Here is a 25,480-nt window from a genome sequence, read left to right on the forward strand (position 1 = left end):
CTGACTCACCTCAAAGACCAAAATTTAAGTATTTTGATCAGACCCTCTACTGATTTTAATCAGCAGGGACCTGATGAAATGACAGGAGCACTCATTAGTGCACGAGTGACTGCTGCACACTATGAGAGCTGGTTCCAGCTTTTTTAAGGAACCAGCTGCAGTCCTCTGCCTCCTTCCTCATGCCCAAACTCCTGAGGGATTTCTATTCTGACTTCCAAGGACACTGGATTTTTGTTTGTTTGTTTGTAGGGCACAATGTAAGCATGACTTTCTTGAAGCAGTCTGTGCAATGAGCTTGACAGAGCTAGAAGACATCAGTTTAATCAGTGCCATGGCAGCTGGGCAATACTGTCTGTTATTGAACCTGAAGATTAAATGCTGGTGTCTGTCTTTTAGGCATCATAATTCTATACCTACTTTAATTTTGTTGCTGCTGAAATGCATTTTGCACTAAAGTCCAAGATTTATTTTCCCCATCAGAGAGAAAGCCATGGGATATTTTTACTACATGCCCTACTAAAACATAACAAAATGAATATAAAACTTTTTACCAATATTTGCTGTACAGAAGGTCTCCACTCTACATGACTCTGAGTAAAGAAGTTACTATCATCCAACTTTTGAAGTTTCCTGTAACTGCTCTACATGAAAAATCTATATTTTGAGATCTTTTGAAGAGTGGCAAGTATATAAAGAGAACACAGTTCTTAATAATTTGAGGTGCTGCAAAAGTAGACTTACATCCAGGTTAATGTCAGACTAGAAATACTAGAAAACTTTGAAAAGACTCAGTGGCAGCTTATTTACAAATATACTATTTATAATGAATGCATTGATACAGAATGACTCTTATAAAAAAGCAAGGCAATCTTTTATATAGACATAACAACATTACAATAATTCAGATTAAAAGTACATTTTTGTAGACTGTTTACACTCTCACTTAGCTTTTAACCACAAAATTAGTGTGGTCTGATATTTTTCCACAGCAAAGGTCCTGTGTAGTCCTGGTTAAGATCTAAATCAGCATAATAATAAACATAATTTTTTGATATTTGCTAATGAGAAAACAAACCCATTTTTAGATCCTATCATTTGTTTGTAATCATCCTTACCGTGCCTTGAAGTTTGTGTTGTGCAAATTAACACCAACTGCACGTTTCTAACTCAAAGCTATTTTGGCATTTCTTTTGATAAAAATGAGGTGTTTCACTGACAGGAAAATTCTTTGTTGCATCCAGATATGAAAAGTCTCCTGATATGGATTTGTGCTGATTTAGAAGTTTAATTTATTTTTGGGTCAAAAAAAATGGGGGAGGAAAAAGAACCTCTCAAAGCTTTCTAATTGTTAAATAAAAGAGATATCTCAAACTCTGAGGACTGAAGATGACACTTGATTTCCAGGTGACACAATGGGCTTAAGCACTAACCAGAGACAATCCAAGTACCAAACTTGAATATGGGACAGCAAGAGACAAAATTTTAAAAGGCTTATGCTAAAAAACTTTTGCAAACAATTATAAAAAATTCCTCTTTAATAAATTAAAATGCAATATGTGACCAACGTGAGTCACAAGAGCAACTGTTTCTTCTTTTCATGGTTTAGCAAATCTCTGATCTGCTTTATACCTTTCCAGACCTCCATAATACTACATAATTTATAATAATTTAGCTTGTTAAATCAAGGCATGATTCAGGATAGTGTCTATGAGTCATGAGTATGTATGTACACAGGCACAGACACATAAAAAATTGATATTTTGGCTACGGACAAGTAATCAAGGTCATGATTTTCACCCAAAGACTGTCATATTTTTCAATAACAGTTCTAAATTATTTCCCTCAGTATAGCAAGGAGAATAAACATTTAATACAAGTATCTGGGAATCACTTGTTTCTCAATCTTATTTTCAAAAATGCTGTAAATAATTTATTTTTCCACCTTGTCTTTGCTTTCATACACGTATAGATACACAAATACATTTTTGTATTTATGTATACATACAGTTGTCAGAATGAAGTTCTTTCCACTCATACTTCAACTGACATGGGCAAATAAAATTCTTGAACATGTGTAAGCCAGTATGTGTGTTCAATTGAATGTCACCAGGTAATAAAACCATCTAGAATCTACACTGGGTAACAATCCAGGATCCTGGGAAATGCAAAAGTCTTATTTCAGGAGGTAAGACTATTTTGAATGATCAAAATGGCTGGGTTTATATAGATCTATGTACAGATCTGGATATAAATCCATGTATTGTACTTACATGGATTTATATACATGTATTCCCAATCTGTGCCAGATATTTAATGCTTTAAACTTTCAGATCATTTTAAAGAACTTTTCAGATTCTTTTGACTTGATTTCTCCTGCACCAGAGCTTCTCTCACACTGCTCTTATTCAAATCTCCCTTGAGACGCTGAAAAAATAAGCATTCACCTCAAAAGGTATGAAATTAAACTCCTAAAACAGGGCTCAGGATTATCTGGCATTGCAACAACCATACTAGTAGAAAAACAGTTTGAAAAAAATATCCTGTTTTTAATATAGTAATGAATTAAAACATAGCTTTATTTATTCCTATAAGTGTACTGAAAAGAATAGCTTGTTTTTAAGTGAGTGTGATGAGCACTGTTTTGGTAGCCAACTTCTCCACAGGAATTTATGTGCAAGAGGGTCAGCTCCAATCACACAGTCATTAACCATGTACCTTAACAAGGTGAATAATCAACATATTTACAAACTAAACAAATTCAATCCCTTGAACTCTTATAAAAACGGGATTGAGGAGCAGACAGAGAATGAGACCAAGACGTTTGGAAACACAAGGGGTCGCCACTTTTGCTTTAAGGAACCATATTAACCAAACCAGTTTCCCCCCTGGGGACCTGAGGGCACAAACACGGACTTTGCAGTATATTCAGAATTTCAATTACAGTCTTGACACTAAGCATTTCAGCATCTTCATATTTTAACACCTTAGTGCTGAGAAAGATTAACTCAGGCAGAACTGTAAGGAACTAGCCTTTTATAAACTAAAGTCTAAACTGAAAAGCTACAGTAGATGTAAAAAAAAAAAGGGAAGGGGGGGGAACAACAGAGAGAGTGTGTGAGAAAGAACAGAACATTACTTATTAAAATCCAGTGACATCTACAATAGTTTTACAGCACGTTTAAGCCCTCTAAGGTTTTATATCTCCACCTGCCTTCCATTTAAAACTTACTCCTTGTTAACGAAAAGACATACAACAAAACAAAATGCAAGTAGATTGAGGAAATATGTTTAAATAAGCACACCTGAAAGCCAGAAATAATATTCCCAAACTTCTGCATGTGAAACAGATTTCCCATGGCATCCATTGATTTGATTTTGTGCAAAAGCTACAGCCCTGTAAGTCACACTAGCCCAGCAGCAATTCCAGTAAGTATAAACAGAACAGTTCCTGGGTAACCATGGAATGTGACCGCCTCGAGTTCTTACCCTCCTGAAAATGGACAACTGCAAGTGCAGCAATAGTGAAAATCTCCCTGAAGCATCTTCTGCCTTCTAAACAGCCAAGAAATTCATGGTAAAACTGAATGTCCACTACTTACAGTGTTTCTTGAGCTACCAACATCTCTGCACAAATGAAAAAGGTGCCTCTTTTTTAACAGATCGGTTTAATACTGAAACAGATAGGATGAAGTTAAAAAAGAATAATCAAGATACTGAACTGAATATTTTGAAGCAAGTGCCCCAGCTGTGGGGAAAAGTGCATTTAGTTCAGCAGCAAAACAGCACAGTGTGAAGATATTGTGCTTGGACACAGAAGTTCCATAATGGAAGGAGGTACAAGGCAAGTCAAGATATAAAACCATAGTACATTGTTAACCAACCTTAAAACTTATATATATTGCAGTGTTTAAAAGTAAGACACATTCATTTATTGTACAAGGTCTATAAGGAATCCTTAAAATTGCCTGTTGTAGTTTATGACTCAACATTGTAATAAAAATGTACATATATATTATTTCCTTGCCACTTAACTGTACTGTTAGACCTCATGGACTTGTTACTTCACACAATGAAAACAGCTCTTCACTGAGGATACTCCACATTTTTACCAATCTGAAAAGGTTTACTTGTGCTAGAAAAGATCAACTGCAAAAGGCTCAGTTCAGATATGTTATGCCTGCAACTGATAATTCAGGGAAGCAAGATTTAAAGGAATTCAAGCTTTTTTTTTTTCTTTTCTTTTTGTTTTGACTGCATCCTTTTCACCTGCCAGTTGTTCTGATGAGTATGTTTTTAGTATACAAACTGGTTGATAAAAATTCATCAGCAGAGGCATATAAACTCTAGATATGATTGATTAAAACAGAGCAAATCAGAATAAAACAAAATCCAGTGATTTACTCTGACTGTAAACAATATAAAAACACCATTTGCTTCAAATCTCAAAATAAGTTAAAAGAAAATACCAACCTCAGGGGACGTGACCCTTTCAGGTTTTGACACAAAAAAAAAAAGGGGCGGGGGGAGCAAAACAGAAAAGTTCGTTATATAAAGATTATACATTTCTCTTAACTGAAAGTAAATCTAAGCAAAACTGGTTTTGTCCCTTAAATTTAAACTTTGAGTTCATTGGCAATTGCTTTAAATGAACTGGCATTTTCAGATTATTCAGACAATTTCCATCAAGTTCAGCAAAGAAAACTTAGACAAGCATTTTTACAGAATTAAAAAACAAATCTAAATGGCTATGATTCCTCTATTAGCAGAAACACATAATGCAGTCTTATATTTGCCTTTTTATATTATTTATATATTTATATATATATAATATAATATAAAACACATATATTATATTATATATACATATACAGACAATTACAACATTAATGCAGTTTGTATTTTGTACAGTGTATTGGACAAGTCGATGAGCATCAGACCATGGCACGATATGGTCCCTGCATTTTTAGGAACTGGATGATGAAGGAGGGTCCTCCTGCAACAATCTGAGGTGGAAGGTGGCTGAGCGGGCAGTTCTCAATACTCATTATTGACAGTTTGCTGCAAAGAGCCAGCTCAAAGGGAAGGCTGTGCAGATTGGGGTTGTCATTCAAATACAGTTCTTCCAGATTCTCCAGTGTACCTGGTTAAAATAAAATAGTAAGTAGTAGTAGTATCTTTTTGATTCATGCAGTCCCTAACTTTCAGACAGAGGCTCCGAGTCCACTTGAAGACTCTTTCCTATACAGAACCTGGAGTCAATGAGACTCCCGTTCTCAAGCACAGCAAGTTCTGTTCACCAGTACCTAAGCAAGAACCAATTTGCTTTAATTTCCCTGTAAAAATATCCATTAGGGCATGTCCTTTAGATAATAAATGAACTGCAAATATCGAGAATAAGAGAACTGAAAGGGAATTCACCATAGCCATTCATGAGCTATGCAAGTGCAGGCAACATTGAACAGCTATCTGGTCAAAAGGATCCAGGAAACACTTATGCCATACAGGATCTAGTCTCTCTTTAAAAATATCTATGTCATTCCTTTTATGTAGTTAGAAACCATATATTAAAGACCTGAAACCATAACTGTCATGTGTCACAGTAAAAAAGCAGAAGAGTGTGACTTCTCTGCACAGAAAGATTAACTTATGAATTTATTAAATGGAACTAACAAGTGTGAAATTTTTTTCCTGAATTAAAATTTTACAGTTTGCCTCTACACATACTGCAATATAGATTAACCAGAAGCTGGAAAACAGAGTAATTTCTTTTTAAGACTTCCATTCCTCTTTTCAAAAACATAGAAGTCCTCCCCAAAATATTCCCCATTTTCCAATCTTATACACCATAAACATCTCCTATAACCTAAGAGACTACTTAATCTTTCACAAGAGAAAGCAGTAGGCAGGGCTCATGGCATAGTAAACCAACCAAAAGGAGAAGCTATAGAAGAAAACAGTTGATAGCATGATACATGAAACAGTCACACCTGACAATAAGCTCTCATCTGTGAAGACATCCAGCTTTAATAACCAAACTGTACTCCTACAATGGTATTTAAAATGTTCTTACTGATTTTAATTCCACAGTTTGTTTCTACAGCAAACTCTCCCCACTAGCTTCTAAATTACAAAGCTCTGGGTTTAGATTATTTTAGGTTTTTCTCACATTGAGGCACATATAAGATGAGCAGCTGTAATGGCTCCTCACCAAAGATGATGCAAGAGACAAACCATGCCTTCTTCATCTGCACATCACTCTAGTGCCGTTCCTGTGGCACATCCTTCACATCAGGCTGTACATATCTAGAAGTTTCAAATTAATTTTGTGGCTTTCACTGATGGGCAAAATAGCTGGCTATGATATGTGCTTTGCCCAGACACACTACATCAAACCAGACAAGAGGATCTTACCAATTTCCTCAGGAAGGTGTGTGAGAAGGTTCTCTCCAAGCCCAAGGTGCGTCAGATTGGTAAGGTGACCAATTCCTCTGGGAAGGGTGGTCAGCTGATTGTTAGTCAGAACCAATTTCTAAGGGAAAAACACATTTTTACAAATTGAATTAATGATTTTTGCTTGGAATGACAGCAAGTAACATGATATGTGGCTGACAAATGAATGGGCTCTACTCTCCTGAATTTGAACAAGAAAAGTTTCAACCATTCATCAACATTTAAAATCTCTATCAAGATCACTGAATGTAAAAATAAAAAGATGCCTAATAAAACAAATGCCTAAACACAGAAGACTTCATGAGCATGACTGAAATAATTCCTGGCGTGGTATCACACTCATGGTACAACAGTTAAAATCTTCACAAATTTTTTGTTCAGTATTCACTAATAAAGCTGGGGAACAGTTACTGGGGACTAATTGTGGGTGAAGTTGCACAAGACGCTTAACTTCTGTTTCTATGTCCAGTCTCAAATAGTTTCCACTCATCCAAAAAGCTGCAATTAAATCAGCATGGTGTAAATAAAGGACATAAGATGCTTATCTTGACCAATTATTGTTTCACCTGCAGATCCTTGAGGTAAGCTATTTCATTTGGCAAGGATTCCAGTTTGTTTTCCTCTAGATCTAACTCTCGGAGTTTCCGTAGATTTCCAATTCCATGGGGAAGTTTCTTAAGGAGATTGTTTGACAAGATAAGAACCTCAAAAAAGAAACACCAAACACAGAATTTCAGCAACAAAATAAGTAAATAACAGAGTAAAATACATTTTTTAAAATACTTTTAAGTAATAAAGTCCAATATTAGCCTACATTTACATTAAGGAAGTAGTGGAACATTTTAAAAAAATAAAACAAGTCAGTGATTTAACATAATTTTTTGAAGTCTTTAATGATACAAATACATACATTTAGGATATACTTATTTCAAATATTTATTATACGTAATAATAAATGCAAAGTAAAAATAATAGAAACCTTATTTCTTCAAATGACCAAAGAAAAACAATTTCTTCCTGAATTTGCCTTTCATTTTGTTATGCTTCCTTATAGCTATCTCCTAATCATGTTTTACATTATTTGCTGTGCTTGCCAAATCCTCCTTAAAAAGCTTAGTACTTCCTCTTCTCCCTGTGTCCCTTTGGTTAGGAGCAGCAGCAAATAAACACACAGATGGGAGCACCTAAGCAGTGCACTGGCTTTCCAAAATGGGCTGCCATCACACACCCACGCCTACTACAGTACTGTCCTCTTGTTTTTCTCTTCCTTTCTGAGCTGAATTATAAATGGCCCAGGTTGAAGAAGTGCATCCTTATTTGCAGGGTTAGCAGAGTTAACAGAGTTAACAGTTATTCATTATTTCACAGGCAAGTTAACAGGGGTTACACTAACACACCATTTTTCCTCCAGAGAAACCCTGAAGTTCTTGGAAGTAATCAAGCCTCATAACAGCATCATGAGTAGTCAGGTAATTAATTACTGATTAAACAATGCTATTATCTAGCTCTTTAAGGAGGCACATGGAGACATGAGGATGTGAAAGAGCAGCCAGTGTGGACCCTCGTGCCAGCCACACACAACCAGCCAAGGTGGAAAGTTCCTCTCTTCTACCAATAATCCCAACTCTCACTGGCTTCATGTAACATGAAAACACCACAGGCAGGAACAAAACAAAGGCATGGTGAGAATCAAAGTGAAAATCAAGGTGAAAAAAGCCAATGCCTGAGGATTAGCACAAGCAGCATTTCAGGGACCATCTTTTATGCACTGTGCATGCACAGAGCAGTGAGAACAGGAATGTTTTAATTGCCTATCAAGAAACAAAGGCAGGAACAGACAATATTACCTACATGCAATGCATCTGACTTAGCACTGCTGTGGGAACCTTCACTTTTGTGTAAACACCGCCCCAACAGCTCTTTGTGTTTGATTTTTTAATTACAGAGAAACACAGTGGTAACAAGTCAGCAAACCAAGCAGCTCTCCAGCTTCAGCAGCTGACAGACCACCAGCAAACCCAGTTGTTAGAGGTTACTAATTTCCCAATCACATCAACCACAGCCTTCACTTAAAAGGGAACTGGGCTATTAAGTAACTATTACTCTGTCATCATTTTAGCCCCACACTACAGGAATAATTAAATATTCACAGAAGAAGTCACATTAGAAATTTGCAATTTCAAATATGCCATTTGTTATAGCTCTTTAACAGATTTTTCCCAGCAACTCACAGAGCCTACAAAGTCCCCTCAACTGCCCAAACAAGTACCTCTCTCTTTCTGTCCCTCCAAGGCAATAACTTGTCTCTGCTGATGGTACCCTGAGAAACAGGATGAGGGGACAGAGCAGGTTTAGTTTATGCTTTTAACCTACGAGTTCTTCCCCCTCAAAGGCTGAGAATTCCCACCTGGCTGCCTACGAGGTTCACAGAGCTACACTCAAGCCATCCCTGGCTGTCAAACATTTCATTATGTTTTTCTGATCCCTGCTGCTTCCATGCTGGTCTCCAGGAATTGAACCAAGTTCAGAAACATTGCATTTACAACACTGATTCCTGTTGGAAAAAATTTTCTTTCTACCTGGCTAAAAATATAGCTGTAGGTAGTGGCTTGTGCACACTCATCAAGAGCCTAAAGAACATTCAAAAGCTGTTGACAACAGCCACAAACAGATTAATAGCACATTAAATTAAATAGCACAGATACACACATTTATTTAGCTTTATTTGACCCAAAAGTAACATTATTTAAACCTGAAGTAGAGAATCCCTATGTTGCAAGTATTCACTTAGCTGTTAACTTATACTCTTCTCACCTCAAGAGAAACAAGCCCAGAGACATCCTCAGGGATTTTTGTGAGCTGGTTCGTCGCTAAATTCAGTTCCACCATACTTGTCCAAGTCCCAAAGTCCAAGGGGAGAGACGTCAGCTGATTGTCCTGTGATTTAACATATCAAACATTTAGGGTCTGCCCTTGCCAGAAGCTGGGAAGGCATCTGACAGATTAAACGAACTGCTACCAGAAATACTTCATAACAACGTAGTTGATAATGAAATCAGAAGAACAAAATGTTGGTAATTGGCCATTTTTTTTCAAATTCCACCAAATATCAGTGGTACCAATCTAGAGTTACAGAATTGACTCTCTGTTACTAATATGAACTGAAGTGGAAAAGTAAGAAGCACAAAATTCTCAAGATCTCACACTATGCTTAAAACATTTTTTGCCCTATTTCTGCTGAATACAATGGATGGTGGGTTCAAAAAAAGAAGAGAAAGTTCACTGTAACTTACAAAGGCACTATCAGCAAATGTTTGAATCCTAAAAATATATGGAGTTTTAAAAAAAATCCAAACAAACCAATCAAGAGAATAAACACCATCATTAAAAAATCCCACCAGAACCCACACCTCAAACCCTGCTGAGGGGAAAAAAGCCAATAAACCCACATCCAAAAAAAAAAAGAATCAAAAAACTGCCATATACTTTAATGTCTCAGAGTAAAAGCATCTGAAATTACCCTGAACATGTTACTGCTCAAAATATTTTTTAAATATTTTATTTAGACTAGACACCACAAAATCTTTCAAAAAATGGTCACACAAAGTTGTGGTAAACAGGCAAAGTTACAAATGGGTATGTGAAAAAACTGGACAATGCAAATTCAGGATTCATTTGTCTCAAACTATTCTAAAACAGTAGCTGAGCTTAGCTACTGCTCAAGCATTTCTTGAAATAAATCTATTAATAGAAAAATATAATCTTTTTCCCTACTTTAACTGTATTAGCACACGTATAAGTTCTTTTGCTGTGCTCTTCATTAAAAAAATTATTAAAAAAATTCTTTTACATAGTTCTGTTTAAAAAGTAAACCGTAAGAGTGTCTGAGGGAGAAATAAGCTAATCTACATGCTTGTGTCCCATGTGGATATTCAAGAACTTTGCACCCAGCTTTCTTATTTTCACTGTTTAAACTCAAGCAAATGTGACAAAATCTTAACTAACAAAACATAAAGAAAATCAGTAACATCTTGATAGCACTATTTTACACTAATACAGAATTATTTATATATGTGATAGCAGCAGCATCCACTTCAGCATGATAAATTCATTCCTTACATTATTAAGTCTGCCAGAATTCATGGAGCAGCAAACAGTGCTCCTCATTGATTTCACACAGTAGCATGTTTCTGTGCCTCACCTTCATGTTCAGCTTACTTAATACTTTAGCTCTGGAGAAAATTCCAAAGGGGATTTTATTGATGCGGTTGTGCTCCATATTGAGAGAGTAGATTGTGGAGAACTGGGACGGGCCACCCACAGGATAGGACTGGAAGCAGTTCCTGGCCAATGTTAAACTAGTCAGTTTGACAAGGCTGGATAAAAGACCCTGTGGAAAGAAGAAAACCACCCAAGAACTTAGGACAGATTTATTTGAATGCATCTCTTTTCCCTTATGGGTCTAATTAGAAATGTTTTTCCTCCTTCAAGTCCATCCCCTGAAGAAGTGTTGCAACACACAAACCAGTGTTAAATTTGATAAAACTTCCACGAGCAACAATCTCTGCTCACAGTCACCAGCCACTACCTTATTTCCCCCTTCCTCCCTGCATGCTGACAGATACAAAAAAATCAAACATACCACATTTAAAAGCACAGGTTTGGGAGGCTTGGTAACTCTTTTCTCCTCTGATAGCATTTTTTCTAATGACATGTTGCTCCAGGAGCACAGGGGCAGCGTGTCCATCCCATCCCCAGCAGCTGTTTTGGCTCCAGCAACTCCCCCACATCATAATGGGGCCCAAAGAAATATGAACACCACACAATGGCTCCCAAAAGAGGCATTTGATAATTCCAGTTCAAATCTTTGGTAACTTCATAAAAATCCATACTGTGATCACAACTTGTCAGTGTCTTGTAATTATACCATAATAGTTTCAGATAATCAGACAGAGAAAAAGAATAGGATGGGTTGGAAAATTCCATTGTTTTTTCCTTTTTCTAAAATATTCCTAAGTAGTTACTGCTCTATTTTTTCCCCTTAAAAAAATAAAAAGCAAGAAGCCTGTAGGTAAACTGGATAGCAAGGGCTGTCCATTGAATCCAGAGTTTCATTTCTTTTGACAATCTAATTAGATTCCAAAATCCCAGCAGCCCATATCTCAGTTCATCTGTTAGTTACGTGCCAAGCATGTTGCTGGAACTGTGGAGATGGATAATGAGATCTAAATTACTGCTGAAATGTCACCTTTGCTTATTACTACACCAACTTGAATCCAGCCCTATTTGCTTAAGTATTACAGAAATTGGAGATTTATGCATGGCATTACATACCATAAATAATGCAACATCTGCAATCAGGAATGAGCAGTAACAAGATAATGATTCCAACCATATTCCTAATGTCAGTATTTCTGGATTGCAATTTGAGCTCCATATTCACTGTAAATGCTTTAAGAACATGGCTTTGCTGTTTCATCAGGAAAGCTTTGGCTACTTTTATAAATAAAAATTACTTTTAACCTAAAAGTAATGTGAATTATGTCAATTGTGTAAATATTAGGTATAATTATATTAGGTATATAAAGTTTATATTTTACTTTATATACCTTTATATTAGGTATATAAAGATTATTAACATAATTGTAAATAAAATAGGATCTAAAAGGGACTTACCTACATGCCCTGGCTAAAACTTTAGACAGTGGGGGCATTTCAGCAAATATCAGTGAAGCATTTTCCCCACTACAGATAAAATAATGGATCTTCAAATCAGCATTAATTACTATAATCTTTGGTTAGGGAATATTGTTTCTACCTATACTTTAATTAACAGATATTAGTCCTAGGGTTAGGCAGTCCCTGAGCACTGAGACAGTTTATTGTCTCAGATGGATTTTGGCATTTCAAAAAGCTGGTTTTGAAGGCTGCATGTATACCAAAATATATCTAAAATATGTTAGCTAATTCACTCTAATAGCCTAGAGTAATTAAATGCTTTTGAAGGGAAGCAAGAGAGCTTTGGCAGTACAAAGAGAGCAATGCTCTTACATCTATGAGAGCTGTGGCAGTGCTGCCTTCTTCCAGCCCATCCTTTTAAGATAAAATATTTATTAGGCATTGTGTCAGCAGCTTCAGCTATGTTTTGAAATTCAGAAATTTCTTCTACAAATACAGTTCTTTGTCTTATAGCATAACATGTTTTACTTTAAACAGATTACAGTATAAACTATACACTTCTGCAAACTTAAGTGTTAACATATTGTGGGCAAATATACCTGAAGAAGGCAGCACAGTTACAAAGAGGTTTGTATTATGACTGAACATGTTTTAAAGCAAGTAATCATCCCTCACATTAGCTTTTTGTAATTACACTGCAGCTGCTTTTGTAACACGTCTGGGTGGGGTGGGCTAGCTTAGCTCTCATCCTAAAAGCAGCCTGGTGGCTTTCACTCTAGCATTTTCCTAAATTACAGTCTTGCACAAACATTTATTGAATTCTCTATTTCAGTCTATCATTGATGAGCTCAGAAATTTATCTGAGGAAAATTAGTTACTTACTGGCCTTTGTTACTGTAAATACTTTGCTAAATTCCTAATGCATTTCGTTTTCTTCTATTTATAGTTTGCTATACACATATTTAGATAACCTTTAACCTCATTTTATACTAGTAATTTAGACAGCTTGGGGTCGTGGGGATGATAGCTTAGGAAAGCAGTTTGACCATCACTAAAACAGAGGAGACTATAAACTTTATGTTGTGTCATGAAGTCTTCATCTTAAAAGGTTCTAAAGAAATTGAATAAATATCCAAAATAAGAAGCAATCACATCAGATTTTTCTTCTGTCATCTGAACAATTACTTCCAGGTAGTAATGCTTCACAAAGCAGAAACACTGAGAAACACTTACCTGGCTTGAAGGGTGGGAATCTGAACTCCTTACTTAAGCTTTTCTAAAGATACAGCACAGCAAATACAACCACGTGCTGCTCCCAGTTTTGACTCAGGTTGTATGGCATTAGTCTTTCTATACTGATTAAATATACCTAATATCTACACAATTGACATAATTCACATTACCTTTAGGTTAAAACAAAGAGTATTCCTCAGATTTAAAATACAAGATGAAATAATTTCCCTTGTTCCACTCCCTTTACAAAACATGGATGCTCTCCAGCAGCATCCCCTCCCCAGTCCACTCCCTCTACTCCTCACCTCTGGTAAAGTAGAAATGTTGTTGTTCTCCAAGTTCAGTTCATCAAGTTCACTGCATTTTGCTAAAGACTTGGGAATTGCTGACAGCCTATTGTACCTCAGGCCAAGACGACTTAGACTGGACAGATTTCCTACGGGTAGAAAACAGGTGTTAACATGCTGTGACAATCACACAAACACACAGAACAAGGTGTGACTTCTGATTCTTCTGTTGTCTCTCACCCTACACTTCAAAATTTCAAATGGTGAAATGGAGCTATCATCCCAAAGCAGGAGAATCACAGATTTCCAATGCCGAAGTCAACCATGCAGAAGTAGATTGTGCATATTAAATATAATTCTGAAGTTCTGCATAATATGATAAGCAAGCAAAGCTTATTGTCCTGTTGTAAAAGTCCATCTATCCTGATCTTTCTATCAACAAAACATACCATCATTTTTCCAGATGTCCCAAAATGACTTTTTAAAATTACAGACAGTATCATTCAATGCCATGAATCATATTACCAGAACCTGGGCACGCATCATACAACACAGGTCCTGGCAAAAAAATTTCCTCTCGAGGGAAAAAAACCCCACAGCTTTACCATCCTCCAACAGCAAGAAAACCTTTAATAGGTGATAGGAAAAACCCCAGAATTTCCAAGTTTTTAAGTGATACTGAAGGAAAAGTCTGGAGGAAGTCTACAAAAATCTGGACAGTAGTGCATGTAAAAATATTTCTGAATAGTGATAGGCTGATGGTCCCAGTCAAAATGTCTTTCTGTCAGGGAATAAAAATCTCGAGAAACTTGCAGCTTGAAAATTTCCCATCTGAAGCTCCCTTTAGCTCCAACCTTTACCATCTAACAAGTACTAAAGACCAAAACCAACTGCTCAAGGATATTGTTGATGGGCACTGGGGCATTTAGCTTCTCCTGCAGATAGAAAGGCCTTGAACTTCACTGAAAAGCCAACTGCCAAACTGTACAAAGAAACTTCACCTCTGGCTCATCCCTACAATCAGAAAACGTGTCTGTGCAGCTGTGTACTTCACACAAGGGGGGCTTGTGAACACACAATTAATTCACACAATCAGTTCCTTGAAAAACATTTGCTGGTTTACACTCGCTTTTACAACCACCCATGGCACAACACCTTTGTTCTGCAAATTGAAATACCAGACCAACATATTAGAAAGGAAACACAGAATTTAACAAATGGTAGAATGAATAACTAGAAGTAATTTTAAAAGATGAAGGGGTCTTAATATGTACAGTCTAACTGCTCATTAAGTGAAGGCTGTATTAGTGTCTATGCATGTGCACTTACACAAAGGTTACTGGAGCACAGCAAAGGAAGAAGTGAATGCAGAGTATGTCTGCTAGACAGAGAAAACCTTTCAACAAAGCAAGCAGCAAAATATCTCTTTCCTGATCCTGGTCAAAATAAATGCCCCAACATCACCAAATAGTTTGGAATGTAGATAATAAAAACTTGAAACTGGAAAGAATGCTGTATGATTTCGCTGTAGTTTCTAAAACAGAGAAGTCACAAGAGCAGTGAAAGTCAAATAAGAAAACAAAAAATGTTAGTTCCCCCATAAAACTGCAACTGAAAAAAATCCAAAACCCACAAACCCCTTAATATAGAACAAAAATCATCTACATATTCCAAATGGTGAAAAAAAGAGGAGGAGTTTTCAGTGCATATCTGATAATTATCTGACAAGCCTGGCAACAAATTTTTCTTGGTACCATCAACAACTAAACAAAAGTCACAACAGGTAGCTACACACCATTGCTTAACTAATAGTATTTTCAATTGGGTGTTGAGTTCTATTTTTTTAAAGTGCTGGATTCTAAACAAGTATAAAATTAAGTTTTATAGAAGCAGCAAAGAAAGTCTTCACTGATTAAGAAAAAGGCATTTAAAATCCAAGGCTATCAATACTGCACTGCAATGCACAAATCTTCATCTTCTTCTGTTAAATCCTGCAATGCATATAAAGAGAATAACGACCTATTCTGATCCTACAGTCCACTAGTAAAAAGACACAGATTTGTACATAATTTAGCTATTTCATGCTGTATTCGTGAGATCAGGCATTGCTGGTTGAATAAAAAACTTGCCTCCCTTCACACAAAAAACATTCTATTGCAAGATCACTAGGATTTGCCATCCTAGGGATGAACAAAGCACACCCTGGCTGTATTTCTCTGAACTGCTATTTAATATTTTACTAAAGAATGAGCAACAAACTTCACACAAAATAAGATATAAACCTACTATTCTTTTCACTACCTAAAACATGCACTAGATGTTGATCTGGATTTTTCAGGAGAAAAGGAAGAACAGGGAAGTAGACAGCGTGATGCCAACTGTTGCTTAGCAATACAACATTGCTGTGCCAGTTCCAGATTGTGAGCACAGGCTGTATGTACATGGCTCTCTTCCTACCAGCAATGTGGCATTTCAGAAAAATGAAACAAGGCAGCCACTAGAGAGAGTCAAAATGTACCATAAAGAAGAGAATGACACACGTTGGCGATCCTCATGACATTATCATGAGAAGAAAGGAGGCATAAATAGCAGCTCCCAGTAATTTCTCCTTATCATAAGTAGCATTTCTTAATAGAACTTTATCACTGTTTCTTTACTAGTTATCTTTCTTCTCCATAGGAAATACACACAAAGGCATAACAGAAGACACATCCTGTGTGTACCACATTCCTTATGATTGTTTTACACTCCACAGCACTAAATACAATTATTCCTGAGGACAAAATAGTAAGATTTCAGCTGCAGCTGCATCAGTAGCACCTCTCCTACTGCTCTTGGAAGGAGTGTCCTGAGCCCAGCTGATACAGGCAACATGAGCCACCTTCCCACTTCAAACCAAAATTTATTTACAGCCTCTCAGTCTTCTGTCAACAAGGCTCAGCTACCTTTTCATCCTTGGAGTGCATACACACACCTCATTGTGAATGCATCACAGTGTGAAACCCTTATCAGCTTTTATCTTCACATGCTGGACAAGCCAGATCCTAGACCCACCTTCACAAAACAGGATACAGCTCTTCCCTCTGCCCAGTGTGTCCAAGTTAACATTTCTTTTTAACAGGAATGCATCAGCACAATGTTAACATTTGCCTCCAGGGGCCAGCTGGCTAACATGAAAACCAAGTGACAAACTGTTTTACCACAGAAACTGTCACAAGTTGTTCAAGACCACACCTAGTGCACTGAACCACCAAATGATCCCACTTACAGCTCCCTGAGCTCAGGGTTGCCCAGCTGATACCTCTGTCTGGAGTTGCTTTACAGTGCTTGCATTCATCTCCATCATTCCCAGCTCAGCTACTGCTTTCTGAGATGGAACAGCACTGGGTATCTGCTGATGGGCTGTCAGGTTAGGTCTAGGGAATAAGGCAAGGAGGGTAACAACTGATCATGATCAGCTCAGACTGTCACCAGGACCATTTGCAGCTGTACTGCTGTCACTGAAGCTGTACCTCAGCAGCTGCTCTGAACCAGCCCCTCGCAGGTAATGACTCAGAAAACGCTGCACTGGATGTTCATGTACGTGACAGTTTGATAACCACAAGTGAAAAGCAGATACCAGCAGGAAAGGCAACAGCAAAACGCCTTTCAACTTGTTTTCTTAGAGAGCCTGTTACGAAAACCCTTGTAAACTCAACTGCCTTATTCAGTGGTACTTCTAAAAATAAGATTGCAAAGCCTGATCGAGCCCTAAACTCACACCAGGCCTAAGCAACTCACTGAAAAGTCACTTGCTTTAGTTCAACTTTTGTCAGAAACTGTTACTCTTGGCATCCAGGTTTCACAGATGTCTTGTCTCAGAACCATTTTTGCACCAGCACAGTATTAACACCCATGAGCAGATGCCAGCTCTCAGGGTTGAAGCAACCTAAGCACAGAATTCATAATCCCTTCAGTGGAGTGACTTTATGTCTCTTTCAGGATTAGCTGCTTCATTTACACAGAAGTAAATTAAAAATCCTTGGTAGCATCCAAATCCAGAAATATTAGATTAAACTGATATAATAAAAGGGATGCAAAATAGATGGTTTAAATTAATTCTTTATTAAGGGTACTTCAAAAATATTAATCAAAGAAAAAACAGGTGTTTGTCAATCCCCCCCCTCAAAAAAAAGCAAAAGAGAAGACAGAAAATAAAGCAGGAAACTGTGCTAACAAAACAATATTTTTTAGAAAGACCACCTGAAGTGGTCTCTACATCTCTTTTTTAAGTATTTCAAAGTCAAGAGAAAAAAGAACTTGTAAACTGAATAATATAAAGAAATACAAATTCCTAATTCAAAGTCCTACTAGTGCTTTTTAAACAGAGTGACAAATGCTCTCTTCTTCTGAGATTTACCACACCTCTTCCTTTCACTCCCTCAGTTAAAATAATCCTTCAAATTCCCTATCCTTAGATGAAAGGTCATTATTAATATGAAACTTAGTTCATCAAGCTAATTTGCTATCAGGATCAGTTGTTTTCTTTTAAATAAACCAAAAGTATCAGATCAATTTAAAAATCTGTTCACTAGACAAAACCTCTACAGATAATGTTAAAAACACAAATTGGACTTATAAGAGCTGTGCACATCAAATCCCATAAGATCATTATCAACAATAATGTGAACTTCAGCACACAACAGAAAATTGCAGGAACCTGCTACAAACTACATGGCACTATTAAGTATTTCAGATGGTCTCACTTGCATAAATATTCTTAGATTTTGATTTGACTCAACTTGGCACACAATGAGCAGTCACCTACTAAAGAACATGTTTTACATGGCCACACGTTACTTCATAGAGTGCCATGTGCTTAATTCACTGAGGGATCTTTTAGCAAAAAAAAGTGCTGGTTTGCATACAAAGACACCAGGTGTCATTTTTTGCATACAAAGATACCAGGTGTCATTTTTAACTAACTGAAAGCAAGAAGTAGACCTAAACTTAATAATAGTTTTTTTAAAAATTAAACATGATGTCACTTTAAAAATTAATTTAATTAAATAATTAAATTTAATACACCACATTATATTAAGCTTGCAGAGAGAATAACAAAGATGATAATGTGAAATAAATTTCAAATTGTATGGGAGAGGGCAGACATGCTGCAGAGGGGCAGTTGTGGACAGAGATTAAACACTGCATTCAGATATTTCAACAGTGGCTCCTGGTCTAAAATAGCCCTGAGTCAGAAGATGCCTGTGCCACACTTTGTACTTACTATATACAAGTTTTCCAGATGTCAGCCAACCCCTGTGACAACTTTTTAACTGTATAACAGATATTTAGGTGAAAGGAGCTGTTGGTGTGTTTAATCTAATCTCTTATCAGAAAGCAAACCGGTTCCCCTGATAGCTGTAGAGTAAAATGAAAGGCTTCAGATAAAGTGTTTAACCTTCAGTTGCACTCCACAAGCAGAGAGTAACAGCACAAAGTGACTGGTCCTACAAGACACCCCAAAAGAGATCCCATGATCCCTGCTGCAGAGGAAACAAGAACAAAATCCCACAGCCATCATTCATCTGGTCTGGGGGCACCTTCTTCCTAAATCGAAGCTTGTAGGTTTGTACAAATTAAAACTTGTGTCACCAACCATCATCTGAGACAACAAATCCCTTCTACAACCCCTACATCGCTAATGTTTAATATGCTCTGGCTAAAGGCTGATGCCCTAGAAAAATGGGAATGGGAACAGAAAGGTGATGGGGGTGGAAGGGAACCACTCTTAGCAGAACTGCAGGAGAGAAGAGAATCCCTCCTGATCATTGCTACCAACTACCAAAGCCAAAGCATGAAATGTAATTGTTCTGTTCCAAATAGAAAAGTGTAGTTAAACACAATAAAAGTTTGACTTAATTTTACTGGTTTAACAGTAAAGTGACTTTTAGAGTATTTTAATTTTTCTTTTCACCCACCAATACCTCCTGATATACCAGGCAGGCTAGTGTAGGAGGCAAAATCAAATTCACAAATTACCAAAGTCAGCAGGGTCCATCATTATTTTCCCTGCTCAAATTAAAGTGCCTTATCCTCCTTCTGCAAAGTCTAGGAGTTCTGATGAAGATGTTATCTATTAGAAAGCTATTTAACATTAATTTAAAATTAGTCTCTACCACCTCTACAAGTTTAAATGCCATCTGAAGAGAGCAAAGAGTTCTCTCTACTTTCAGTCTGGTATCATCCAAAGATAGGTTTTCGCTCATCATAAAAATATTGAAACACTAAATTGTGACCACAGGCAGTCAGTTATTTTTCAACCTGATTCCAGACTCTAACATTGCTGACTGTGTAAAAGATGCACACAAGATACTTGCAAAACCTGAGCAACGAAGGCTCAGGTACCCAATACACACCGCACACAACACCTGCATAAGGCTAGAGAGCACAAACTCTTAGTGACATGTCTCTGAAACTGTCTAGGTGAAAATTCAACTTAAAACTAATTTAATATGCATTCATCAAAATGCAAGTAACTCACAGACACACTTGTCTCAATTCTGACGTGTTCTTTTGAATCACTCTTCCCTAGTGCCTGCTTCTCACATAAAGAAAATAATATTATAGGCTTTTTCTTTCTGCAGTATACTAATCATTCTGAAAATGCTGAGCTGCAGTTATAATACATCCGTACACACTGGTCTCTGCATCTAATTACTGTGTGAAGGTACATGCATTCACTAAAATAAACTGCCCCCACTCCAGTCCTAGGATGAATATCCAACCAAAATACAAAATACAAAATATTTTCATAAATACATTGAATCAATAAACTCAGAATTAATTAGCCATTAGAAGCTATCCTAACCTTTAATGAAATAGTACATATGTATTTAACTATATTGGGTTTGCACTGGAAATGTATTCATTAAAACATAAATACAAAACACTTCACATTGCAACAGAGACAAAAACAACAGCTGGACCTTATTTTGAGCTATCAATGAAAGCATTTCATTTTACTCAATTCACACTGTGTACAGTAAGACAAAGCAACTGAAATTTATTTAATTTAATTCTTCATTGGTAGTTTTTTTCCCTTTTCAAATGACTATTTAAAGCCTTTCTGGGAAAGTAAAAATACATATGAATGTAAATCATATTGTACGAACGGTTTATACCCAACTGGCAACGTGATAAAAACATTAACCTTTCCTAAGTGAATGATGTGTTTAATTTTTTAAGTCTGCCCTACTATATAAAGAAAACATGAAATGTACAACACATGAATATATCTTAACAATTTTAGCTAATTAAGTAATGTGAGAATTATTTTATGGAGACCAGGGTTCCACTTTGTATCTTCCCTGGAGTTGAATGCTGTCCAACAGCAGATACCAGGAAAAGAACCTAAAGAAAGGAGAAAGGACACCCTGAAACTTCCTGAAGAGTGAGGGAAGATTCAACAGTGACTTCCCAAATGCAGAAGCAACTGTTATGATTTTCTTCTGCATAACTGCCATGTCACACCCTGAGCTTTCAGCATCTGCATCAGCCCGTGCAAACACTGAGACCCAAATGTGCCCTGCCCATCACATGCAGTACTGTCTGATCTTCACTAGTGTGACACAACACCTCACAGCCTCATGTCCCTTTTGTCCCCTTCTGAACTTGGAGGACAAAATGAGCAAGTCACTTTCCATTTACCCTCCATCTGACATTTTCCAGTCAATTTCACTACTTTACATTTACTAAGTCTAGAATTGAAGGCAACAAGAACCAGAAGTTTTCCTTTATGAGACCATCACAAGAACTAGACAGGGCTTACAGTAATACAAATATTAGAGCACAAGAGTGGGAGTCACTGCTTTCAATCAGATAAAGAAAAGGCTGGACTTATTGCAATTGCCCAATACTAGCAGAATCCAATTAAAGAAGTTTAATTAACAGCACAGTCCAAGAACAAAACCTTAGACAAAGCACCAAATGTTGATCAGCTCTCCCAAAGTGAGCCTATGGAAAGACGCTTGATGCCACAAAACAGAATGCTCACTGACCAAAGCACCAGGTCGTGCTTTAATGTTGAGAATATGAATCTTGCTGTGAAAGCTGGAGCAGAAGCCTCTACACTTTGCTCCATCACAACAGTGAGTAATTAACCACATCAAACTCATCAGTCACATCTGAACATTGCCCCTGATCACTGAGGGAGCTGCAGGTGCTCAGACATTTCAGAACAAGACTCCTGATTTTGCTAAACCTGCCAAATTTAAAATACCATTTTAAAGTAGTTTCACATTTCTTCAGAAATATCTTTGCTTCTAGGGACTTAAAGCTCTCAACCACAATTTTGCATAACCTGAGCCGTACCAATTCCATATGTCTGGTTTTGGTCAGTGCTTCATGTTTTATCAGCTGTAAGTTTAAAGCGCAAAACAGTGCTCTCAGAGGTACACTGGGGTTAAACAGGTTAGAAGTGTGGTTTGGAGCACAAATTCAACCAGTAAAACCAATCAATAAATAGTATTCAACTTCATGAAAGCTGTGATTTCAGCTTCTGAGCTATAGTGCCACAGACAAAGACAGGAGGGTAGTCCAGAGATGTAAATACACTTCCCATTTTCCTAACCATCTCTTAGGAACAGTGCTATGTCAGACACTGGAAAGTGTGTCTATTGACAGAGTTTTCTGTGCTTTTAAAGTATAATTTTGGAACATTTACAACTGACTATTCTTTTTCTTATTAAAATTTCTGTTGCCTTAGATGCCTGTGAATATGGCACATTTGACTATAATCAACACATAAGTACACAAAACTAGAAAATTACAAAGCAGATGAAGAATCTGGTGTTATTAAAAGCTGTACTCTGTTTCTGCTATATTTCTTTCTCAAATCAGTTTTTCTATGGTTTTACATATGAAATTGTGAACACATTTGTACAGAATGCTAAAATTAGAAGTTCAAAGAGGCAACACGCACTATGTGGTATTTCCAGGACAAAATTATCTAAGCTATCTTGTAATCCTAAGAAACAATTTACTCCACCCAAAATGTGTTGCCAGTCTCAAAAAGTCAATTAATAATTTTAATATAAATGATAGGTTATTCATTCTCTTCTGCGTTGGATATATTAGTGTGCCAGCTAAGTATACAGAGATAAGACACTGTGTAAATAAAAGTAGCTAACAATTCCACCACCTTCCAAAAGCAAAAAAAAAGCCACCACAACATGGGGGGGTGTGCAATCTGCAATGAAAACACTAAACAGCTACGATCCCACTATGATTTTGATTCTGGGCTTGAGACTCTCGGAATGTGCTAAGCCATTCCACAAAGCTCATTTTTCTTACAGGAAATGATCTAATATAAAAAGTACTTTACAATTTTCAATCAACAGAAATACAGATATGAATGTATTAAGCCAATATCTATAAAGCAAGGCATTAGGTCACTTCCTGACAACTAATATCTAAAATCGACATTTGTTACTGCACAAGAGCATGTTTCTACAGCATTAGTTGAGAGAAGAACTTGGTATTTTTACAGAGTGGGTATATTGGCTCTGCAACCTCTGTAATCACTGCTGATGCATAATCCCTTCCCTGCCACTCCCCTGCATGTCACCCTCACGTCCCTTTCTCACAGCTCCAGCACATTTCAGTACATGCTGTTAGTTACCAAACAAGCTTTTTTTTTAAGTTTGGCAGACTCTGAAATCTTCCTGTGGTAAAACCAAAGCTTGTTTATATACTTCAGCAGCTACTTTCAGAGGGTTTTTTGATGGAGGGGAAGGAGAAATAAAAAGCAAAGGGGGCTATTTGTTTTTCAAAGCAGCATGACAAAAACATCCTCCTAAAGAAAAATTGAGGCCTCAATCAAAAGGATGTCAGTGGGGGAGAAGGGCACAGACCTGGCAGTAATGGAAAGCCTGGTCCATACCAGGAGGCTCATGGGCTCACAGAACATCAAATACTTACAATGAGCAAAGGTGTTTGGTCTGCTGGTCCCTGGTGTGTAACCCAGAGTTTGACTGAACTGAGAACCATTAACAGCACTCATACAGCGAGCACCCCGGCCCCTGGAAGCATGGAAACATTGCAAGAAAAGGCAGTCGTGGCAAGCAGCAGGCAGGGACAGAACCTGCAGTGAGAGCTGGAGAGGCCCAAGGGCTGCCCCAGCCACGCGCCATTGACTCGGCGGGCTTTTCTCAGCACTCAGAGTTTCTCGCTGAACAATGCCAACCACAAAGCAAGCTGTAATCTAAAAATCATGCCACAACTTGCTTTCGTATGTTGAACCAAAACTGCGATGACTAAGAAATAAAGCCAATGTTGCTGAACTGGCTACGGCTGCCTTTTCTGCAACATGCATAAATGTAGGCTGATCATTATCATTTAAGATGGAACCTAAAGCTTTCCCTTCACTGTTAAATTCTGTTTGCAAACCACATGAGGCACAAACATGGATTTCTGATTTTAAGTTCTTATTTAAATACTTTTTTTTTAACTTACTGGTTACAAGAGAGATTTTCCAGTGGAGCAAAACTGAACCAGAGTAAGGTTAACAACACGATGGCTCACTCCCTTCTCCTACCATTATTCAGCTATCTTTGGTGGTTTCTTGAGCTCTAAAACATTGATATTCAGCTCAGATAAGCATGTAAAGAGATAGCTACCAACATTTAAAAACAAGTAACTTCTATACATTATAAAGACAATGCAAGGGAAAAACTAAACAAAGAAAACAGAAATCCAGTCCAACCAGGTATGAGCCTGACTCAAAAGAAACCACCTAAGCTTACAGAAACTTTCTGAAGAAATAGGTGAGTCCAAACTATCTTGACTGCAGAGTGAGCAATTTCCTATCTATCACAAGTGACTTAACTGCCTCATAACTTTGTGCCTCTCCTACCCAGAGACCTTTCCCTGTAAGTACAGTCTTGCAGCATATTACAAATGAGATTTTTCTGTTCCTTTGAGAAGTTCAGTGACTACCAGGCACTAAACAACTTAGTAAATCATACTACTACTCTCCACAGGAATTAACAGCATTAGTCTATAAGCCTTGAATATGGAAATCTCACACTTGCTTAGAGAATTTTTCCCATAATTAACAGTTTATCCAGGGAACTCACTTCCTAAATGTGACACATACACTACACATAAGTGTTATGTAAAACAACATTCAGCAAGATTTACAAAATAGCAACAAAAATAAAGGCTGTACTTATGAATGGTATAAGTTAGATGCAAACTCCAGATGGAATGGGATCTCCAGAGTTTAAAAATATCAGTCCAGGCAGGAAGTTTAGTTCTAGTGGATACATCATCAGTGTAAACTCTGCTCACATCAAACTTTCTCAACCAAAAGCCATAGTAACTTCATCCTCAACAATTTACTGCTAGAAGAAAAGCTGGAGCGTCACTAAATGGTTCCTCACTTTACCATGCATTAAAGTAAATTAATAAGTACTCAACACTGAATACCATTAAACTGATAATGTTGATTCTTCTGAGTTGTTCTGGTGACAGAACTTAAAATCATGATGGCCTTGTTTTTATGCTTTTTAAATCACAGCAGCCATCTTTTTCTGCCATCTGTTTAAAACTGATTTAATGAGATAGGAAAAGGCATATTTTGTTGCTTTATCCCATATGAGATACTAAAATCAACCAGGACTGTGTTTATCTTGGTCTATTATTCCCAATGTAAGTTGCAAACTCTCTGTATTCTATTGCATAAGAGCATGATGACCTTGTGGACTTGGGAGATTTTTTAAATGTTCCACCAAAGAACATAATATATACATAATTATTTTAAAACCTTTATGATTTTAGTTCTGTTTTTC

General features: G+C 37.0%; 1 protein-coding gene across 1 annotated transcript in view; it reads right to left on the reverse strand.

The window, feature by feature from the left end:
* Positions 1–799: 799 nt before the first annotated feature.
* The window catches only part of SHOC2 (SHOC2 leucine rich repeat scaffold protein), a 62,080-nt gene continuing 37,399 nt past the window's right edge, over positions 800–25,480 (reverse strand). The window contains exons 4-9 of the mRNA XM_005416377.2: positions 13,668–13,798; positions 10,652–10,840; positions 9,265–9,387; positions 7,017–7,154; positions 6,412–6,529; positions 800–5,140 (exon numbers count right to left, since the gene is read on the reverse strand). Of these exons, the coding sequence (XP_005416434.1) occupies positions 4,932–5,140; positions 6,412–6,529; positions 7,017–7,154; positions 9,265–9,387; positions 10,652–10,840; positions 13,668–13,798 (908 nt within the window). The 3' untranslated portion in view covers positions 800–4,931. The remainder of the gene's footprint in view (positions 5,141–6,411; positions 6,530–7,016; positions 7,155–9,264; positions 9,388–10,651; positions 10,841–13,667; positions 13,799–25,480) is intronic.

This window comes from Geospiza fortis, unplaced genomic scaffold (genome assembly GCF_000277835.1).
Source record: "Geospiza fortis unplaced genomic scaffold, GeoFor_1.0 scaffold130, whole genome shotgun sequence".
NCBI classification, from domain to species: domain Eukaryota; kingdom Metazoa; phylum Chordata; class Aves; order Passeriformes; family Thraupidae; genus Geospiza; species Geospiza fortis.